The sequence below is a fragment of the Anarrhichthys ocellatus genome, unplaced genomic scaffold (assembly GCF_004355925.1).
Source record: "Anarrhichthys ocellatus isolate YVR2014 unplaced genomic scaffold, GSC_Weel_1.0 scaffold10, whole genome shotgun sequence".
NCBI classification, from domain to species: domain Eukaryota; kingdom Metazoa; phylum Chordata; class Actinopteri; order Perciformes; family Anarhichadidae; genus Anarrhichthys; species Anarrhichthys ocellatus.
In genome coordinates this window covers 2,181,888-2,203,776 of record NW_022280040.1, presented here as the reverse complement: position 1 = coordinate 2,203,776, position 21,889 = coordinate 2,181,888, and the positions used below count along the sequence as shown (strand labels likewise).

General features: G+C 42.3%; 3 protein-coding genes across 3 annotated transcripts in view; 2 read left to right on the top strand and 1 right to left on the bottom strand.

Moving 5' to 3' along the window:
* The window catches only part of ppp1r16a (protein phosphatase 1, regulatory subunit 16A), a 7,132-nt gene extending 2,736 nt beyond the window's left edge, over positions 1-4,396 (top strand). The window contains exons 4-10 of the mRNA XM_031850201.1: positions 63-166; positions 760-884; positions 1,518-1,643; positions 1,734-1,809; positions 2,001-2,130; positions 2,251-2,413; positions 2,537-4,396. Of these exons, the coding sequence (XP_031706061.1) occupies positions 63-166; positions 760-884; positions 1,518-1,643; positions 1,734-1,809; positions 2,001-2,130; positions 2,251-2,413; positions 2,537-3,067 (1,255 nt within the window). The 3' untranslated portion in view covers positions 3,068-4,396. The remainder of the gene's footprint in view (positions 1-62; positions 167-759; positions 885-1,517; positions 1,644-1,733; positions 1,810-2,000; positions 2,131-2,250; positions 2,414-2,536) is intronic.
* A 1,582-nt stretch (positions 4,397-5,978) lies between these two features.
* On the top strand, positions 5,979-17,136 carry LOC116385056 (alanine aminotransferase 2-like). The gene is made up of 12 exons (XM_031850236.1): positions 5,979-6,094; positions 6,179-6,369; positions 9,852-9,941; positions 10,085-10,193; positions 10,399-10,532; positions 11,262-11,505; positions 11,630-11,709; positions 12,251-12,387; positions 12,597-12,771; positions 15,806-15,961; positions 16,065-16,177; positions 16,550-17,136. The coding sequence occupies exons 2-12, from the start codon at positions 6,223-6,225 to the stop codon at positions 16,638-16,640; spliced, it is 1,476 nt and encodes a 491-aa protein (XP_031706096.1). The 5' UTR covers positions 5,979-6,094; positions 6,179-6,222; the 3' UTR covers positions 16,641-17,136.
* Positions 17,137-17,195: 59 nt separating this feature from the next.
* Positions 17,196-21,794, bottom strand: pdia4 (protein disulfide isomerase family A, member 4). Its single transcript, XM_031850235.1, has 10 exons — positions 21,489-21,794; positions 20,913-21,078; positions 20,595-20,800; positions 20,343-20,481; positions 19,985-20,190; positions 19,704-19,862; positions 19,379-19,530; positions 19,004-19,160; positions 17,922-18,155; positions 17,196-17,823 (listed from the first exon to the last, which is right to left on the bottom strand). Exons 1-10 carry the CDS (start codon positions 21,562-21,564, stop codon positions 17,408-17,410), a joined length of 1,911 nt encoding a protein of 636 aa, XP_031706095.1. The 5' UTR covers positions 21,565-21,794; the 3' UTR covers positions 17,196-17,407.
* Positions 21,795-21,889: the final 95 nt, after the last annotated feature.

Sequence of the window (21,889 nt, the reverse complement as noted above, 5' to 3'; positions counted from 1 at the left end):
GTGTGTGTGTGTGTGTGTGTGTGTGTGTGTGTGTGTGTGTGTGTGTGCGTGCATGCTTCTAGTGGGGCTGACCTGCTGGCTGTCAATGCGGATGGCAACATGCCCTACGATCTCTGTGAAGACGAGGCCACCCTTGAGCTGCTGGAGATGGTTATGGCTGAACAGGGTCAGTAAGATGAGTCACATCCAGCCTCTTATTTATTTATTGTTTATTTAGCAGTGATAATGCATATCACATATATTGTAACAGATATAGCGTAAAGCTCATTTTTCACCTGTAGTCTCCGTGCGAAGGCCACAAGTGCTGCGCAGGTTACAGAGATAAAAGATCAGTTGTTAGACTTTCTAAAAAGCAGACGCAATAAAACACCAATTGAAAAACTAAGAAATTAAACAAATTCTGCAATACAAACAACAGAACAATACCAAAGCTCACTATCAGCAATCCCAATGCCACCAACAACAGACAGTTCATCAGTACAGTTGAATTGTCAGAAATTGGTGTGGTTTCTTGAAAAGTTTTTTTTTTTTTTTTTTTTCTAACAAGCTTTAACACATCTCTATTTGAAATCAGGTGCCAAATACTGACCATCCCCAAACCAAAATTAAAACAAATGTCTGTTACTGTCTGTGTGCTACTACTGCAGGTTTCATTGGTTCTATCCCTGTGTGTGTGTGTGTGTGTGTGTGTGTGCGTGTGTGTGCGTGTGCGTGTGCGTGTGCGTGTGCGTGTGCGTGTGCGCGTGCGCGTGTGTTTAGGGATAACTCAGGATCGTATAGATGAATGTCGAGGGGCTAAAGAGACGACCATGCTGGCTGACATTCAGGCTCTGGTTGAGAGCGGAGCACACCTGAACGCACAGGATTCTAATGGCGCAACACTGGTGAGACGGAGGGACATCTACTGAATACATGAAGAGAATTAAATAAATTATAAATTAGGATGTGACAAGCCAGGGATTTTAACCATATTTTTAACCAACCAAAATCATAGAGTTCTGCCAAGAATTAAAAGGCTGGTCAAAGTCTGGAAATTTGAAATGAATGATTGGTTATACCGGTGTATTTGTATTCTTTTTATTTTATTCAAGATCTCTGAACAGGGAAAAAACAAACTTTTAGAAATTGCTTCCATTCATCTAAGCTGTGTGCTTAGCTTCCTAGAAGTCTGAAATGTCCCTCCTTAAAGTTTATAAATCAATATTGAAGTATAGTTAGTGTTATTCGTCAGCACCGGAGTGCTACTTGTATTTTCTTAATGACTTGGAATGTCTCCAAAGAAGGTCTAAATCAGGAGTATAAATGAAGTTCACATTTGAGTATAAAATGCAGCAATATCTCTTCTATGTAAAACTTATATCCAGTTTTCTAGCTTTTTCTGAATGCATTTGAACCTTGTCTTTTACATGACGTGTATTTCTGCCGAAGGAAACTAGACTTTAAGTTAAACCCTGAAATGTTGAACTGCCTCCCGCGAGGTTAACTCTTAAATGACCAATGTTGAACGTCTCTCCCAGCTCCACATAGCGTCTGCTAACGGCTATGTGTTGGTGGCGGAGCTGTTGCTCGAGCACAGAGCTCTGGTGGAGGCGAAGGACTCTGATGGCTGGACGCCGCTACATGCCGCCTCCTGCTGGGGACAAGTAGGTGCTGCATACAAACCAAAAGACAAGACCCTTCCACTTTTCTTCAAATGACCCATTAATAGGGTTGTTTTTGTATTTGTTCCATAGATCCAAATGGTGGAACTGTTGGTGGCCCATGGAGCCAGTTTAGACGCAAAGTCTGTCCTGGAGGAGACGCCTCTGGGTAAGACCAGAAAGACGTTTTGTCCTGTATTGCCTCATAGCTGTAAATGACAGTACCTTTCACCTTTTAATGATGTAATGCTAATCCACTCTTTAAAGTCTAGCCTGTGCTAAAATAGGAACTAATTATCATAACTCATTTCCTAAATGTCTCTCACGGTGTCTAACCTTTTCCTGCTACTGACTTTTCAGACGTGTGTATGGATGAAGAGGTCAGATCCAAACTAATGGACCTGAAGCACAAACATGATGCCATCATGAAGAGCCAGGACCGACAGAAGAGCACGCTGCAAAGACGAGCCTCTAGTACTGGCAGCAGAGGGTGAGAGGGGACATTAGGCCAGAGAGCCCAAGGATGAAAACGAATCAAAGTTAGAGCAGTTTAGCTTTACTGTCCTCCCCCCCCCCCCCCCCCCCCCCCCTCTCTCGTTTGTCTATACAGTAAGGTGGTCCGTCGTGTCAGTGTTAACGAGCGCTCCAGTCTGTACCGGCGGGAGCACCACAAAGAGGCCATGGTGTGGCAGGAGCGCGGCCGGCAGCCAGAGCCACAGGACGACGATGAGGACAGACAAACGGACAACGAGCTGCACCAGCATGCGACCATGGTGAGTTCAGTGTGTGAAAATGTGACACAAAAAACCTTATTTTCATAAAAATAAAAAATGAATTCCAAAGAGTTGAAGCTGATTTCACTTATATGTATTCTTTAATGTTCTCTTGTGTTTCAGGTTGCTGGCGGTGGAGCTACATCACGTTTAGAGGAACTCGAGGCTGCAGACAGGAAAATTGTGTCCAGTGTCGGTAATGGAGGGACCTCTGTTTCTCTGGCCTCCTCTGTACCCGGAGAGCTGTGGAGTGGTGGTCTCATGGACCGTAGCGCCTCGTACCAGCTCAGCCCTGCATCTGGAGCTGGCTTGGGGTCTACAGTGGGAGAGGGGGAGGACAGTATGACTCGGGAGAAATCGCACCATACACTGGCTGACCTGAAACGCCAGCGGGCAGCCGCCAAGCTCAATAAGTACCCAGCACCTCCCCCACCGCTGCCTCCTTCCTTAGAGGAGGAGCCTTCTGGAGCGGAGGCCGAGGTGGCAAACGCTCAGGCCCAGCCAGAGCTCCACACGACCCCCAGCGCAGAGGAGGAAGCCTCCCCGAGCCAGGTGTACTTCACCCCAGCCAGCGGAGAGCCTCCTCTGCTGAAACTCAGAGCCCCTGAGGAGGACCAGTCCAACAATAAGGAGCCTTGCTGTGGACTCATGTAGACAGTCTAACACACACACACACACGCACACAGACACATTGCCTACAGAGTAGGGAAGCTCGGCATTTTACACTCCAAAGTGGCAAAAACCTTTCCTGCTTGAAATAAATCATTGAAGACTGCAAGTTAAGGCCACATGCCAATGAGGGTTTGATCTACACTGCATTTCAGTGAGCTGAAGAGGAATCTTTATGCTTATTTGTCATTTACTTATCTTCTTTTTTCGATACAATACACACTTTACATTGACGGTCCTAGCATTCCCTGGCGCTTCCTCCTTCCTCCTTCGTTAGGTGTCCATCTAGTGACTCAGAGGAGAACTATAAGCAAATATTTACTTTGCCCGGTCTTTGTCCATTACTTAACGTGTTCTCTTACTGCACTGCTCAACTACTGTAGATTGACATTTCATTGAAAAGCCTTAGAATCATGTAAAAGTTGAACTAACCGCAAAAAGCTGAATTTGAATTAGCAGTTCAAGATTATTTGTTTTCAATTAAGAATGCGATTTAAATTTCTGTGTTCTTTACTGAGTGCTATAAGGGTACATGATAAGACTGGTTATTTGTGGTTGAGAGATAGTTTGGTCGTGATAGATTCAGTATACGGTATAGCTACTCTGAATCTACATTAATGCAAACATGAAAACAAGGACTGTTCCCTTGCTTGATTTATTTTTTTATTTTTATTTTTTATTTTTTTTGGACTGAAAATATCCTGAGGCTTTTTTTTTTTTTTTTTTAATTACTTTTCCAGTGCACAGAAAAGCCTACATTTCAACATTTGTAATGGTGCAATTTGTAAATCAACTGTTTGTCATTAAAATACTATGTGAGATCATCTATGTATATTTGAATCGGTGGAAAATTGACTCAGCCCCTCATCATTTCTAGATTTCTATTTTTTGTCAGTATTTCTATTTTTCTACTCTCTGAATGGAATCACATTATTTATTCTATCTGATACTGAATATGGCTGGTGGTGTACAGTGTACATTTTTTTTAAAGATTAAAGTGTGAGGGCAAAATATTTATCAAAGAGATGATATATTGCTTTTTCTTTTTTGTCAAACCAAGTGAACTTGTCATATGATTTTTTTTTTTTTTTTTTTTTTTTGTGTCAAAGGTCGGTGCCTTCTTTAGGTGTCAGCTTTGGTATACTGTAGGTTTGCAATGCTTGCACAAAGTCCCACATGTACAATTGACGAGCAGCGGGATAAAATGATATATCGTCCTCCAACTCCAGCGGTCGGTGCGCTCTCATTTCTGTATTGCAATTCAGTTTTGTTCATGATTTTCACTGAGCCCTGTTTAGAAAAACAAAATATAAATGTTCAATCGATTTCTGTATTTTCCTCTCTTTTTTTTCCAAGTGGATTTCTTCAATGAATGTGAGCATTACGTCTCTGGGTATTGTTAAAGGGACGGAATCAGATAGCCATGTTTGTTTTCTTTTAATTTATACATTAGTCAGGGTCAAATAATGGCCACATGACAAGCCACACACTTGTCCCCCCCCAATGCCTTTTGTCTTCCTCTTACATCAGCACATCTTGAATGTCACACTCCGTTCTGATCCGCCTGCCAGGGCAGCACATGATACACACAGTAAACACGTTAGTACACATACATTATAAAAGCATTGCATGAGGATAAAACTGTTTCATGTTGTTATAATGGTACAAGTTGCTGCCTTATTTATGGCAACTTGGTTTTCCTTTTAGATGCACTTAACAGAATTTCATCTCTATTGTTATCCACTCGCACATTTACGCACACACACAGCCTTTGTCCAGGACGTGTTGTGTGTGGCCTTGGTGACAGCTGTGCATGGGGCGTGTTTTAAAAATGAAACCTGCTTATATTCAGACATGAACGTGAGCCTTAAGGCTACTGAGTATTGTCTATGTTGCGATGTTGATCCGTCTTTAAAAAATTAGGTAAAGGCGAAATGGAACAGACCGTCGTGCGGCGCTGCCAAAAATACGCACGGCATCACACAAGGTCGCCTGTACGTCACATGCTTGTATGTGAACCGTTTTTGGATTGAGATATCAAATGTCTTCCCCAAGTCCTTTCCAAGGCATCTGGAGGTTTCTCTTTCTCACACTTTGTTATTCTCACACACAGGCAGCTAATTCTGTGTCTCACTTTTTCTTCTCCAAAAAAGACATTCAAAGGAACTTTAACTGCCCAACAATTTCATTAAAAAAATGTTCTCAGTCTTGTTTTAAAGTCCGTTTGGGTCCGTTTGAGATACAGTTAAGTTTATTTTGTATCAACTAAATGTATATAAACTATGTAGCAAAATTAGGAAAATGAGCTTTAACCTTTGAAATCTTAGGGTCTTATCCGGAAATCTCCTTGTTCTTTATGCAGGTCACATGATAGATTAAAGGATCTCTGACCAAATGCTACCCCATGATTCCTTGCAACACCAAAGCAAACCCCCCCAGCAGTGTTGTGAGATACACTCTTATGTCACAGAGCTCGAAATGTAAAAGCCCCTCAGTGGTCTGTACAAATTAGCCAGTTTTTGTCATGTCTGCCTGCAAGTGGCACAAAATCAATACGTGGGGCTTAAGTTTTGAATGTTTTTATATTGTTGTATCGATACTTTTATAATAGCTAATGAGTTTTTTCTCAATACTCCAATACAGAACTGGAAAACAATTGAGTTACAATCCATAATGAATTAATTAATTTTCTTATTTCTCACTTATTTTGCAGTGACACATATCTCCTTACTCCACTCAAGTGGGCAAGTCTGTTATTCCTAAAAGTTAACTCCGATCGCGGGGCGCAAGTTTATATTTTCTTTTTCCGACGGCACGTAAAGGCATCATTCGGCACGCCGAGAGCTAGAAGCGAAGTCACTGAAGGAAGACAGCCAACCACGGGCGAAGGCGTGGCGGGCCGGGTGGGACGTATGAACGGAAGTATGTATGTGGCTCAACTGTCAGTTGTGTCTCAGAGGAGTCATAGTGAAAGTACACACACGAGCTGAGCCGACTCCTGCCGAACAACTGGTAACAGCTGCAAACACTTTTCTCGCTCATGTACAGTCACAGTTGTTCATTCGTGATGCGTCTAAATCTTCTTTCCCGTTCAAGCTCTACAGTCCGCTGTGAGACGGAGTTTTGCGCGTGACATAATCATGTCACAGCATGCAGCGAACGGCTGCGCGAGCCGGGGCAAGGTGCTGAATTTGGACAGCATGAACCCCAATGTGAGGAAGGTCGAGTACGCGGTCCGCGGTGCCATAGTCCAGCGGGCTCTGCAGATAGAGAATGAGCTGAAAGAGGTAAACGCCAAGTTTGTTTTTTTTTGTGTGTGTGGGGGGGCTGTGACACGCGCACACCTCGGTGCACGTGAACCGGAGTTGAGTTTGATAACGCACAAGGAGAAAGATAAAGAGGCTGTTACTGCAGTGGTGATGTGGCGGTCATTAGGGAGTCGGTGGAAGTTTTGAAAAGCTGTGTGTGTGTGTGTGTGTGTGTGTGTGTGTGTGTGTGTGTGTGTGTGTGTGTGTGTGTGTGTGTGTGTGTGTGTGTTTTGTTTTGTTTTTTGKTTTTTTTAACACAAAATGTTTGATTTGCACACACCAGCTGCTGTTGACAGTGAGCAAAACAAGTTATTTAAGTGCTCCTTTTCCTCAAGATATGGTGAGGAGTTTAGTAGTGAGGACAGAGAGTATAGCCCTCATCAATAATGCTGTCCTCAGACAGTTTATGCTGAGTGGCTGCAGGACATGGACAGTAGGTCTACTTTTCAAAGGCTTAATGCCAGCAGTGGTGGGGCTGTTATGTCCTGCGCAGCACTCAAACTCCTCTTACATATTAATGTGGTATTGATCCGCCATGCTTTCCTAAGGAAGGTTACACAAGTTGAGCGGGGAGGGGAGCCTTTTAAACAGGCTGTAATGCAACCCTCTCTGCAGTTCTGTATGTTCTCTTCACAAGACGCGTAGTGATCTGTAAGAGGCAGTTCCAAGCGCGTCGGACTACTTCTCTAGCCCGAGGTAGCCTGAGAGGATGTGTGTATCGTGGAGTGTTCTTATGTAAGATGAGAGGGTACATTCTCTATCCTCTTTTGTCTCCCTGGTTTGCCCACCTCCCTCCTCCTCCTCCTCCTCCTCCTCCTCACTGGGGAGAAAGTTCATTGGACAAAGCTGCAGCTGCGAGGGCCCAGTAGCGTCACAGGCCTTTTCTCTGCAAGGTGGTCCATGAACAAGCAGCACCCAGTTCAACTGAAAGTGCTCGAGTTCTTGGTAATCCACTGTTTTTTTCCCCTCCTCTTATAAAAGGAAAGAAACTTATTTGCCAAGAATAACGGGAATCATTGGCTGCAGAGCCGTAAAGTGTTTCCTCGTGAAGGTCCAGTCCAGAGGAGAGATTGCAATTTTACACACCTACATTAGTTTTAGACAAACCTGCTTTATACATTTATTACACCAAATGTGAGTGAAAACAATCTGAAATGTAAAATCCGGGAGTTTTCTGAGGGGTCAGGAGGGTTTACATCACTACAGCGGTCTGCGGGTGAGCTTCCTGTCAGATCTGTGACTGGAACACTTTTACTGATGGCTCAGCGGATTTTATGCAAGTGTGTGTTTGTGCAGGCGTGCACTGGTGTGGGGAAGGACTCTTATAATATAATCCTAACCCAGACATCTGGCATGACAGTGCTTTTTCAGGCTCGGATCTGATGGCAAGTCTGCATTGTCTGTGACAATGGAGAGTAATGCATAAGAGGTTTTATTGAGTTATGAGTTTGTTAAATCATAGAAAATGTCATATCCACCTTGGGTGTATTCAGGTCAGGGTTTCTTGGCCTGGCTCGCTGCTGCAATCAGTGCCTGGTGCTGAGCGAGCAGGAGGACGCGGCGCTGAGCCGGGGAACCGACCGGCTCCTCTGGCTCCTCTGGCTCCCAGACAACAGCAGCCTCTTTGTTGCTCGAGAACAAGGCCGGGGACGAGGTAAAACGTGCTGCATCCAATAGATTTCAAACAAACTGGCATCTGATTTCCACGCGAGCCCAAAGAATCTTGTGGGCGCTGCTCTTTTAATCACGCAAGACCATAGAGATGATAATATTGACTCAGTCAAAAGTAAAGTTCTCCCTGTGCCCTTGGAGGCCTTTATGCCTGGTATTTTAAAAAGCTAAATGTGCTGAATCATCACATTGACCATGTGAAGAGCATAACTTTTAAACATTTTGTTTTTTAACTGTATTGCCTTTGTGCAGCTTTGACTTGACTTGAAAAGGGTTTACAGTAAAACTAATATTCTTAGCTGAGTCTAATCCTGAAATGTACATGAACGGCTATATTTGGATGCGTTTGGTTGAGACGGGCCTTTCACTTCCTCTGTGCTCTACAGCGAGAGAAGCAGCTGGCCAGATTTAGAGCTTGAGTTTAATTTTATGACAATCTAATTACCACGATGCAATTGTATTTTTAAATTCACAATAAGTCAAATATGAATTTCTTTGGACATTTTCAGTTTAGTCTGGCATCGTATTTCGCATGAGCATACAGTGAAATGCAATGACAATTAGTTTAATGATGTGATATTTAAATGCACACACCTCATGGTTGTCTCGACATCTATTTAAACCTCATTGCTCCATCCTGGTATGAAGTAGCAGGGGACATCTATTGTCAATTTCACCTCATCTGATAAACGGCAACAGCTGCAGCCGCATGTTGTGAACAGCAAACAGACTCGCAGGCACCAACATGCAGTGTGCCGGTCTGAACAGCTCACAGAGATGAAGATGATGCAATGAAGAGGAATGGTGACTTCACATGATTGGATTAAGCCAGCAATTCTTGAGTCAATCCACAACCCTAAACAGAAGAGGGGTTGTGTCTCCATGAGCCCAGCGCTTCCTGCTCCAAAAGCCAAACCAGACTCTGTGCAAAACAGAAGATGATTGTGTGTGTGGGACTATCTGTGTCTCTGGTTTGATTACAACTTAGATGAGAGACCAACACAAATGTCATGTAGTTACTAACCCTCTGTCTCTGAAAGATGTCAGCCTGGGATGGACAATTTGAAGCTGTACAAATGCAAAATGCTCCTTACTTCCTCAACCAAATGAAACCAAACCGTTTTTTACTTATTTATTATACCTTTACTATGTGATTATGTATTTATTGGTCTTGTTTTTCTACTTATGTCTCTTGTTTGTTTGTTTGCACTATCTACTATGCTGCTGTAATCCTGCAAATGTCCCTGCCGTGTGACTAATACCGGTTTATTTTATACCGGTTATGTTGTCTTTATTAATTGCACTGGTTTCAATTACGCCGATAATGGCTTCTAGCTGAAACAAGTCTGTTCTTTTGCCCATAATAAATAAGAAGGCACTTTATCGGTGAGTGCCGGGTTTTTGTTTCTATTGATACTTCAGATTCTGAGTTGTGCGCACTGCTACTTACCACGATATCCTTTATAGTGATGTATTGCACAGATGAATGTCTACGTCCTGCAGCCAATATCGACAAATAACATTAGTATTATCAGGTTAGTAATGTAGTCAAGATGTCATAACATGTCGACTTACACAATAATAGTTGTGTTCCTTTTTTAAGTCTTGAAGTTTCCAATATATCTTAACTTGTGTCTCCTTCTCATTACTTCTTGTTAATCTTCGCACACTTCCTGTTTGTTAAGGAGGTGTCGCTACATGTAGGAGATGACAGAGTCACCAAGTTCCCACTTGTTCTATCATGTGTAATCAAGAGATTTACCTGCTCGTCCCTGTCTTTGTCTTTCAAGGGAGTCAAGAAACCTTTCACGGAAGTTATCAAGGCTAACATAGGCGATGCCCACGCAATGGGCCAGAAACCAATCACATTTCTCAGACAGGTAGGACAGCTACAGCTTTTCCTAAATTCACTTGAGTGATTGTGTTTGACAACAAAGCAGTATTCATGAAAACAGGACTTACTACTTTTCATACACACGGAATGTGCCAGAATGCCTGTAAGACGCGCGTCTTCCTCTCTCAGGTCTTGGCCCTGTGTGCTTACCCGGATCTCCTGGAGGACAACAAGTTCCCGGAGGATGCCAAGCAAAGGGCGCGGCGTATTCTCGATGCCTGCGGAGGCCACAGTATAGGTCAGACAACTCCCGCTCACTCCACCAACCACATTTACGTCCCCTCCCTCCCAACGCTCACGTCATTAGCATCCACCTCCGTTTGTCTACTCATTAATAATTTATGTGGACAGTCTGTGCACTATTTAAACAGAGCGTCAACCGATCAATGTGGTGTGTGTGTGTTTTTTTTGTTTGATTCAAAGTTCATTTTCATGTGTTCAAGGGGCCTACAGCGCCAGCCAGGGCATTGAGTGCATTCGTCAGGATGTGGCACGCTACATAGAGAAGAGAGATGGTGGAGTCCCCTCCAACCCCGACAACATCTACCTCTCCACCGGAGCCAGTGATGCCATTGTGGTATGGGTTACACTGTTTATCGTCTCTTCTCCAAAGTGCTGACATACTGTAGGCAAAGGCACGAGTTGATACATTGCTTTAATGTGGCACAGGTGACATACTTTTAGTATAGCTAGCTTATGAATCTGTTTCTTATCCACCTTTGTTAATTATATACTCTGCTGTACTTTGCTCATCTGTAACTTTACCCCACCCACGTACCTTAGTCACTGTCATTACAGTTTTGTGTGTGTGTGTGTGTGTGTGTTTGTGTTTGTGTTTGTGTGTGTGTGTGTGTGTGTGTGGCGAAACCTGGAACTAACACAGAAGCGGTTTTGAATACTTTGCCAGGTTTTTACATGTCTGTGGACAGATTTTGTCAGCGCTTTAGCTTCATAACCGTCATGATGCAGTCACAAAACAAAACAGTCACAAAACAGGTATGTAGCTGAGATCAAAATTAAGGCAGAGTTCGAATATGGGTGTGGTACAAGCAAGGGCAGCAGGAAGTGGGAAAGGGGAATTTGGCTATGGTGGCTCAACTGTCTCCATGTTGAGAGCCGTTGAAAGGCAAAATACTCTCGGTCTCCTATATATCAACTTTAAATATTGCAGATGTTTTTTCTGACACTGACGGTCTATATACTGTATGTTCTTTCAAATATTCTCCAATATTACTCCTACCACCTCAACTTTCATTCTGTCTGTCTTACCCTCCTTTCCCATCTTCTTCCTCCCTTACGATCCCAGACCATGCTGAAGTTGCTGGTGTGTGGCGAGGGTCGTGACCGTACTGGAGTAATGATCTCCATCCCCCAGTACCCTCTGTACTCGGCGGCCCTGGCAGACCTGGCCGCCGTGCAGATCAATTACTACCTGGATGAGGACAAGTGTTGGAGTCTGGATATTGCAGAGCTAAAGAGAGCCGTCAACGCAGCCAGGCAGCACTGTAATCCCCGCGTAATCTGCATCATCAACCCCGGAAACCCCACTGGTATGTCAGGTGATAGTCGTTTCTGTGTGTTAAATTAAACGGTTGCCGGAATTGTGTAATTTCGTCGGTGTGTACATGCGCGCCCGAATTGCATCGACAAACTCTGCTTGTCCTTGTGTGATAGGTCAGGTCCAGAGCAGGCAGTGCATTGAAGATGTGATCCGATTCGCTAAAGAGGAGCATCTCTTCCTCATGGCTGATGAAGTAACGTCACATTTCCTCAATTCAGAAGTTTTTCTCTCCCAGTTTCTTCAGTCTTACAGAGCAAAATTAGTGATGTCAAAGCAAGTTGACTGGCTTCATTCACATCACTACTCGGGATGCAACCAGAATTATAATAAGATTCACAGTTTCAACCCACACACAGAGCAGCACAACAATTCATTTTCTGCTAATTATCTGTCAACATCATGCATTTCTATGACCTCATCATATAGATTGAAAAAGTAAGGACACAAATGTATCTATCATCCTTGTTGATGACTGAATACATTTCAAATTGACAACCGAGTTTCAAAACGTTCGGTAAAGTTAATGTGTGACTTAATGAAAATGGTAACATACTCACTTAATTCATGACACAGACAGAAGTTAAATACAGTAGATAATCTGCTATGAGCACAGTAGCTCGTCGTGGCAGTTTAATGATCCTTTTTTCAGTCAACTCTTGAAGACATGCTGCACATTTCAGTTCATTCTGTTATGGATAATGATGTGCTTTTAATAAAGTGTTTTCCCACTTCAGGTCTACCAGGACAATGTGTATGCAGAGGGCTGTAAGTTTCACTCCTTTAAAAGGGTGTTGTTTGAGATGGGACCAGAGTACTCCACTACAGTGGAGATGGCCTCCTTTCACTCCACCTCCAAATGCTACATGGGAGAGTGAGTAGCTAGACACACACACACACACACAGACTACACTTGTGTATGAAACCTACAAAAGGTTTTCTTCTTTATTAATACTTAAAAGATCCTTGGAGTTGTTACTTCTACAAACGAATATCTCTTGCTGCTGACGTGTCCATCACCTGTACCATAAGTGTACTTTGTGTTTTGACTTCCTTCTTTCCTCTGTTTGCTTTTGTTGTCAGGTGTGGATTCCGTGGAGGCTACATGGAGGTGATTAACATGGACCCTGAAGTGAAGGCTCAACTTACCAAAATCGTGTCGGTGCGTCTTTGCCCCCCTGTTCCCGGACAAGCTCTCCTGGACATGGTGGTCAACCCCCCGCAGCCTGATGAGCCCTCCTACAACAAGTTTATGAAGGTCTGAGGAACACACCAGCTAGCACACATCCTAGCAGTGGACTGAGTGTATACTAACACAGCATGTACTAATATAAATACCACATCGTGTAATCTATGCACAGAAAGCAGCTCATTAGATCTGTCAATGAGAAGAACGGCAACGAAAATGTGTAATTTCACGCACCGTGTCTGATCAGTGAGGCACCAGATTGCATAGTGCGCGACTGCTACACATGGCTGTAGCTGCTTGCAAAGTCCAAACCAATTCGTCCCATATAGCCCACCTGTAAAGTTTATTACCTTTTATGATGAGATTTTTCTGACTTACTTTTTATGACATACTGTACTATGACTTAATTACTTTTTTTAATGACTTATTATACCATGGCTTTTTCAACACTTTTTGACAAACTATACCGTGATTTTCTTTGACCCACTACAGTATAACGTACTATACTATGCCATTCTTCATGACTTTTTTTCGACATACTATACTATGACTTTATTTTTGCTTTTTTTGATATACTATGCCATGACCTTTTTTTGTTACTTTTTTCAACATACTATACTATGACCGTTTTTGCCATACTATACAATGACTTTTTTAATGACGTTTTCAACATACTACACTACTATTCTAAGTTATCACTTTTTTCGACATATTCTATTCTATTCAATTCAATTCAATTCAATTTATTTTTGTATAGCCCAAAATCACAAATTACAAATTTGCCTCAGAGGGCTTTACAATCAGTACACATACGACATCCTCTGTCCCGGAACCCTCACATCGGAACAGGAAAAACTCCCCCAAAAAAAACCCTTTAACGGGGAGAGAAGAGTGAGAGACCTGTGGGAGAGCAACAGAGGAGGGATCCCTCTCCCAGGATGGACAGAAGTGCAATAGATGTCATGTGTACAGAATGAACAACATAATAGAGTTACAACACATTCAATGCATATGACAGAACCACGGCAGGAGACCAGACCAGGGTCCAGGTATCACCAGGATCCACGGAAACCTGTGAGGTGAGAAAGCACAGAGACTCCGGTGAAGAAGCAAAGTCAATAATGCGCGTTAATGGTATCGGTAATATAAAATAGTAATAATGATAACATGACATACTATACTATGACCTTTTATCACTTTTTTCGACATACTATACTACGACTTTTTTATGACTATTTTGGACATACTGTACTATTACTTTTTTTGACATTTTATAATCTGTCTTATTTATTACTTTGACATATTAAACTATGACTTTTTTTAAAGTTACTATACTGTGACCTTTTTCATGACTTTTTTCAACATACTATACTATGACTTTGGACATACTGTACTATTACTTTTTTCAACATTCTATATTAATTTCTTTACATACTATGCTATGACTATTTAATGCCTTTTCCCGACATTCTATTTTATGATTTTTTTCGACATACTAAACTATGACTTTTTTTTTATTGCCGAGAGCCAGAGAGAGTTGTGAGTGAATGAGAGCATACAAACACTGTCCTAATGTAGGAAGTTAGAGTAAATCCCAACATTTTACATAGTTAATTAATTTACAACTGTATGATTATAAATACTATATTTCAAAATAGCACTCCTATAAGCAAAGCTCTCTAAGTTTTACTGTACTTTACTCTCAGTAAATAATCAATGTTAACAACTTGATATTCAAGGAGGGATTTGGTAATCCTAAAATCACTATGGTGGCACCATACATCCTGACCAAATTATGTAAAGTGGTAGCAGTCAAAGTCTATTCTGAATCCAACGTTACAGGTCAGATATGCTACTGGTTTACACGACAGGAGTTTGGTGTGAGTATCTTACCACAGCATCCTACATCGGACACACCGGAAGCCTGAAGTGAGCTCTGAGGCAGACTGGCATGCAGACTTCCTGCCCCCTGGTAGCATTGAAGACTGGTCGACCTTATTTACGCAATGCTGACGCAGCCTGTGGCTTGCCCCACACCGCGATCACCAACGGCCTCCCTCAGCCAATCATATGTTTCCCGTCAAACTTTAAAGACCTGTTCTCTTCTCTGCAGTCAGTTGTCATTTCAGAACCGATGTGACCCTCCTCCTCATTCATCATCACATCCGGTGCTCAAGGTTTCTTCCACTGAGCTCAGTCGCACTCCACATGCCATCGTCTAGATCTTCAACCTACCCCTACTGCTTTCAACAACTCCACAGCTTGAACTGAATTATTTGGTGGATAATAGTTATTAAGACAAATAATAAGTCACCGGGATCATGTCCAACTTTTTTGCTTCTCTCTCATCGGCAACTTTATTACATATGGTCCTAAATCATCACGCAAGTTAGATGTTATTGTGATGTTCCGGACCTTTGCTTGAAGAAATTCTCTCGAAATGGACCTCGGTGAATTTGAATTGAATACCTCTGTACTATACTATTGCTTTTGATGACTTTATCCACATAATGTACGATGACATTTTTCATGAATTTTTTTTTTACATTCTATGCTATGACAATTTAATGCCTTTTCCCTGACATACTGTACTATGACTTTTTTACAAGATTTTCGACAAACTATACTTTGACAATTTTATTACTCTTTTCAACATACTATACGTTGACCGTTTTTGCCATACTATACTATGACTTTTCCATGACTTTCTTCAACAACTTGTGACTTTTTAGCACTTTTTCCGACATACTGTACGATGGCTTTTTCATGACTTTTTAATTTCTTTTTTCTACTATTGGGTGTAGTTCCAATCTAGACCAGAAACAAAAATACCAGTTTTACTCATTGTTTCTCCTAATGCAGCCTTCAATTGAAGCAGCCAGTAACCCACAATCTGTCGTACACCTGTACATCCATGTACTGTATGTTCATAAAGTTTGAAATTAATTTTATTTTATTCAGGTGGTAATAGACAGTACCACATTGAAAAATCCACTGAAGGGATGTAAATAATGGAAGTTAGACTATTCTCATTATCAGATAGATATATTAAAGAATTCATAAGTACACTCCATAAATCTTTTAACTCTTGCTTCTCCTTCAGGAGCGGACAGCGGTGTTGGCAGATTTAGCAGAGAAGGCGGGGCTAACAGAGCAAATCTTCAACACAGTACCTGGTATCACCTGTAACCCTGTGCAGGGGGCCATGTACACCTTCCCCCGCATCGCTCTCCCACAGAAGGCCATCGACAAGGCAAAGGTCTGCTCTGCACACCCACCATATGTCACAAAAGAGCCTCACCCCAATTTACTTGTCTTGTGTGGACATGTTCAAACGTGCATGTGTGTGTGTCCATCTACAGGAGGAAGGCCATGTCCCAGACATGTTTTATTGCATGAAGCTGCTGGAGGAGGAGGGCATCTGCCTGGTGCCTGGTAGTGGCTTTGGCCAGAGAGAGGGAACCTTCCACTTCAGGTTCGCATGGCTATACCATCTCTGTTCTGGACATTTTACAGATTTCAAACAGTTTGTTCCTCAACTTAATAGAAAATAAGGAACCTATTGCAAGCATACTGTGACCATACATTGGCCATTAATAATGTTATGGCTTTTTCTGCGCTATAATCGATATATTGCAAAGTGAATCTTCAAAAGTTAATTTGCCATTTAAACCGGATTAGATTTGTTTATATACTTTACAGACTGCTTTGAACCTGTACTGCACAAGTGAATTTTTATTTGTTTGATTCTTAAATTGAGGTCATGATGGCAGAATGATCATTAAACTCAAAGTAATTCACTACACTTGCCATTAACCCACATCCTTCTTCCTGCTGTTCCATCCAGGATGACCATCTTGCCTCCCACTGAGAAGCTGAAGATTGTGCTGCAAAAGATCAGCGATTTCCACATGCGGTTCACACAAGAGTTTTCATAACCGCCATCTCGAGAACCACCTCATTCATTACCAGTATCTTCAAGTGCCTTTGTGAGACGGAGGCAAGAAGTCTTAATGTCGTCTCCTGCGATACCGATCTCTTAAGATCAGATATCTTCACCATTTTGCAACAGCGAAGAACCTTGAAGGCTTCTTTAATTTAGACAGCTAGTGAAAATGAGATGTCCTGTTTATATGTGAAGATGTAATTATTTGCGCTTAAAGTATTACCCAGCCAGGTTTTTAATGCACAAGTGTTATATTGTTGATTGCATGTTATGTCTGGTGTCTAGATGCACCACTGTCCTGTCAAGACTTATGCAGCCAAATTAGTTGAAAGTATCAATTAATAACATGTTTGGTGATTACTAATTGTTTGAAGGCTGAGATCTGTATAACTAAATTGCTCTTAAATGTGATTAAAACTAATTTCTAGAACGCTTGTTTTTTCAATATAAAAGGCCTCTTACATTTGGAATAAATTTGCTGAACACCTTCCAGCTTGTATTGATTCACAGTAACAAAAACTCACATTTGAATGCTGGCCCACAAAGCTCCCATCATTTACAGTTTTATTGAAAAAGACTGAAATCTTCAACAGTGCGTACATGCTTTTAAAGACAGACGAACACTGAATCTCTTGGAATGAACAGAAACTCAAAAAATATGATTGAACATAGCAACTCAGTAACCGCATTCCTCCCTTCCCCTCAAGCTCACCCCGAGCATGTTTAAGAGTTCTCAGATAATCATCCAAAGAGACATTTTCAAAGTTCATCCCTCTTCTGTGATAGCTTTGTGCTATGCTTCTCCAAGAACGCGCTGAAGCCCTCCACTGTTCTGTCTTCACCTTCAAATTTGATGGGGTTCTGCTTACTGTCGCTCGGGGCAAAGTATATCGTAGGGAAGCCTTCTGTTTTGAAGCTCTCGTTTGGCACATCGTTGGCTGTGGCATCCATCTTGGCGATCACCAGGTTCTTCTCCCCCTTGTACTTCTTGCCGAGAGCCAAATAGTCAGGCTCCAGTTTCTTACAGTGGCCACACCAGGGAGCATAAAACTCAATCAGGACATCCTTCTCTTTATCCATGACGATCTCCTCGAAGGTCTTTCCTACCACAACTTTGACGGGCCCTTTGTTGTTCTTTGGCACTGGCTGGGATTTGATGATGGGTTTGAGCTTTCCTGTGGACATGACAGAAATTCACAACGTTCAGAAAGTGTTATTGAAGGTTTTTAAACCATGCTGAAATGACATTCAAAATTCACATAATAACACTAACCTTTCTTGAAAGCCAAAACAAATTCTCTCAGTACGTCGGCATCAAACTCCTCTGGCTCCATAGCAAACTTTTTGCCTTCATCTGCCAGAAGTCCTACATTGACATCCTCTCCGCTGTCGCTCAGGCCCAGGCCCTTCAGCTCTTCTGCGTAGTCCTCCTCATCACCAATGGCAAACGTGTATTCTGGGAAGTCCTTGGCCACCTCGAGCACCTTGGATCTCCAGAACTGCGTAGCTAAAAAGGAAAGGAAGTATTAGTGTGTCGCAAAAAATGTATGTGGAAAAAAGAAAAAGTGCCCAGTCCCTAGTGTGTCAAATAAGGCATAGTATAGTATGTCATAAAAATAATCATTGAAGAGTCACGGGGCCTTTTGAACTAGCCGGAAAAAAAACTGTAGAAAAACATCATAGCATAGTATGCCGAATAAAGTTGTTTTTAAAAAAAAAAAAAAAAAAAAGAAATTGTATAGTATGTCAAAAAAGTCATAGTATATCAAAGAAGTTAAGGCATAGTAAATCGAAATAAGTCATCATATGTTGAAAAAATGTATAGTATATTAGGTCATAAAATGGCTTTAAAAAGTCAAAGTTTTGTATGATGTAAAAAATAAATAAATAATTCAAAGTACAGCATGCCAAAAAAAAAAATCTTAAAGTCAGTATAGTATGCTAGAAAATGTTTTTAAAAAGTCATATGAAAGTACGCAATAAACTTGATAGTATATGTTAAAGAATTCATCAATATAGTATTTCAAAAAATGCCATAAAAATAAATGTGACGTGAAAGTCACAAAATGTCATTTTATAGTATGTTCAAGCACATTCATGCAAACTTTAGCATTCAACCCATTTGGACAAACAACCACATAAAAACAAGCTCCAATTTTGAGTAATTTAAGACCCTGCAGATAACCTATTATAGCTGCATTAAGCTTAAACAAAATTATGAGAAATAATTAAAAGAGCAATAAATGAGCAGAAGCAGAACTAAACTTTAAGGACAGTGAAAGTCAAAGCTATACTCCTGAATACTAGCCGTTCAACAACATCCCAGGTCAAACCCATCAACTAGGAGAAGCTCACCTTTCCTGTAGTCAAAGCTGAAGTCAACTCCATAGTACACGACCACCAGGGGTCTTTTGGTGTAGCGCTTGGCATCGTTGCTTGGTTTTCTGTGGCCCACCAGAGGGATTTCATGTTTTTTGAAGAAGTCCTGCACTTCTGACACCAACGTAGAGTCCTATGTGATAAACACACGAATGAGTCAAGACCTCAGAAGTGACTCTTTCGAAATAAATCAGGATATAATTGTTTTTTGTAAGTCTTAAACTTAAAGCGCTTGTCAGGTAAAATCTATTTTACACTGATACTAGAACTGAAAGAAGGCAGAGTCATTTATGATCGAGTTTCATACCCAATGAAAAACACAACTAGTGAAAATGATCACACAGGAAGTACCTTTACTGCAAGTGTGTGCGACGCTGGCTCGTACTTGGAGCCGAACCTCTCAGGCTGAAGTATGACAATCTGACCGGGCGACGCTTTGAGCAGGTTGGCCACTTCGGAGTTGAAGGCGTGACGGAAGGTGAAGTCTTCCCTCAGTGTATTACCTGCCGGAAAGACAGCAAAGAAAATATTAGCCACATGTTCATTTTAAAGACTGTCACGCAGAGATTTTAGAACTTTGACACCAAAGTTTCCTTCATAAAAGCACAAACGGGCATAAAGCAAAAATGATCTTTACCACTTGCTTTGAACACACCTCCAGGCTCATAGTACTTACAGGCCTCAATGTAGATCGCATAGGCTGCATCCTGATCACTGGAGAACACGCCGACTATAACGGCGTCGTCGCCGTCCTTGAGGAGCTCCTGCACCTGTTTTACTGCCTGGACCTGCTTGGAGGGAGGCCCTGCCTGCTCAGCCATGAAGTCAACAATGCCTGGAGGGAAAGAGCAGATCAACTGTGATGGATGAACTAGAAATAATATGTGCTCTCAGGCCTTTATGCATAGAAACACGGAAAACCACGACTCGTGTTAGTGTCCAATAACGTCCACATACCGTGCTGCTCTCTGGGTCCGTTGTAGTCGAACACTTTGCCTTTCCTGAAGATCTTGATGGTGGGATAGCCCGAAACTTCAAAACGCGTGGCTAGCTCGCTCTCGATGGTGCCGTCCACCTTGGCCAGAGGAATGGGAGGAGAGCGCTGGCTCAAGTCCTGGGCTGCCTTCTCGAACTCTGGAGCCAAACGCTTACAGTGTCCGCACCTGAAGGAGATTTAGAATAGGCAAATCATTACATTTTTTTTATAAGTCTTAACAGCGGCTATTGAAACACTTGACTATCACTCCAATGGATGTCAGTGTGACATTTACAGTGATAACTAAACAATCTGTAGTTCATATATCTCCCGACTGACCATGGAGCATAGAACTCCACCAGGATGATGTCTGCGTTGTTAACGGTCTCATCAAAGTTGTCCTTGGTCAGCACCAGCGTTGCCTCAGGTGGGGGCTTCCAGTCTGGCTGAGCCACCTCTTTCACCCGGGCCACAATAGCTGCAAAAAACATTTAACATAAAGACGACAAATTCCTTTAAAATAAAAGGGGGGGGGGGGCAGGTGTGGTTTGAAAGGGTGCGAGGATGATTACATGAATTCAATGTCCCTACCCGCCTCTGTTCTTGCGCCTTCGTAATCCACAGGTTCCCCATTTTTCATGATCTTGATGGTGGGATAGCCCGACACTTCGAACCTGCTCGCTATCTCATTGGCTATCGTTGCGTCCACTTTGGCCACAGGTATGGGAGGGTCGTTCTCCTTAAGAGTCTGGGCGATTTTTTCATACTCCGGGGCAAACTGCTTGCAGTGGCCACACCTAAAAAAGGATACAGAAAGAAGACACACAAAAATGGAAAAGTTGGCCGTGATATGGAAAGCAAGTAGAATCTTTGTGAATAGGGAATGTCCTGGAGGAATAACAGACTCACCACGGGGCATAAAACTCAACCAGCACTGTGTCTTTGCCTTCCATGAAGGTGTCATAATTGCCATTGGTGAAAACCAGCACTCCGTTCTCTTCTTTCACCTCTGTGTCATCCTCTTCATCCTCCTCCTCTTCACTGTCTTCAGCATCTTTCTTCTCCTCTGCAACATCTCACAACAAACAAGGAAAAAAAAGGGACACAAACTGATTCCACGAGCACGAGCTTGGGCAGTAGTAGTTTAATGGCTGGGGTAAAACAAACAAGACAGGTATGAGCATAACGTGTAGCAAGAGATAGCAGCATCCTGTTCGCACGTGAGCGTTACACCTTTACTGACACAACAATGCACACTACACGTTACAACATGACGTGTGTGGCAGTCCTGATGACACTAATTAACGTTAGCTCACCTGTACTGTTAGCTATTGTGCTAACAGAACTAGCAGAGTAGCTACAGTAACTTGGCTAGCTTAGTTTGCCGAACAATAACGAGCCGGAAACGCACAGTAACCGCGACATTGCTTTACTTAAACAACATATTCAGTTGCAATTAACGCGTGAAAAAGGCTCGGGACTTACCATCTTCACATCGGCTCAGAGTTGCAAAATGTGCAACGCCGAGCAACACAATCAGCAGCAGAGCAACCTTCTTCATTGTCCAAAAAGGGTGATGCGGCCCGTTATTAAAGAAGTGCTTCTCACAAGTATCCGGTTAAATAAATGAGCTAATAACGCTGATGAATATCATCAAAACACTGTGTCGGCTGAACAGACCCGCTGTCCGGGTCAATACTGACGTGTGGTTGTAGACGCCTTTGGTTCGTGGTTTCATACAAACTAATCAGTGCCCACTTCAGCCACACCACCTCCTCCGTCTGGAACTTGTCTGACTTGCCACGTTGTGATTGGTCCTCATCCTCGGCCTGTCCTCCAATCACAGTTCGCCACTCAATTATACGTTGGGTGATGCTATTGGATAC

Bases quoted from the DNA above. Each gene is read 5' to 3' on its own strand.
- LOC116385056 (XM_031850236.1), top strand. From the start codon at position 6,223: ATGTCACAGCATGCAGCGAACGGCTGCGCGAGCCGGGGCAAGGTGCTG. The intron at 9,942-10,084 runs GTAGGACAGCTA...TTCCTCTCTCAG, and splicing joins CAATCACATTTCTCAGACAG to GTCTTGGCCCTGTGTGCTTA. The intron at 12,772-15,805 runs GTCTGAGGAACA...CTTCTCCTTCAG, and splicing joins CCTACAACAAGTTTATGAAG to GAGCGGACAGCGGTGTTGGC.
- pdia4 (XM_031850235.1), bottom strand. From the start codon at position 21,564: ATGAAGAAGGTTGCTCTGCTGCTGATTGTGTTGCTCGGCGTTGCACAT. The intron at 20,482-20,594 runs GTAGGGACATTG...TGTTTTTTGCAG, and splicing joins AGGCGCAAGAACAGAGGCGG to CTATTGTGGCCCGGGTGAAA. The intron at 19,531-19,703 runs GTAAGTACTATG...TCTTTCCGGCAG, and splicing joins TGCGATCTACATTGAGGCCT to GTAATACACTGAGGGAAGAC.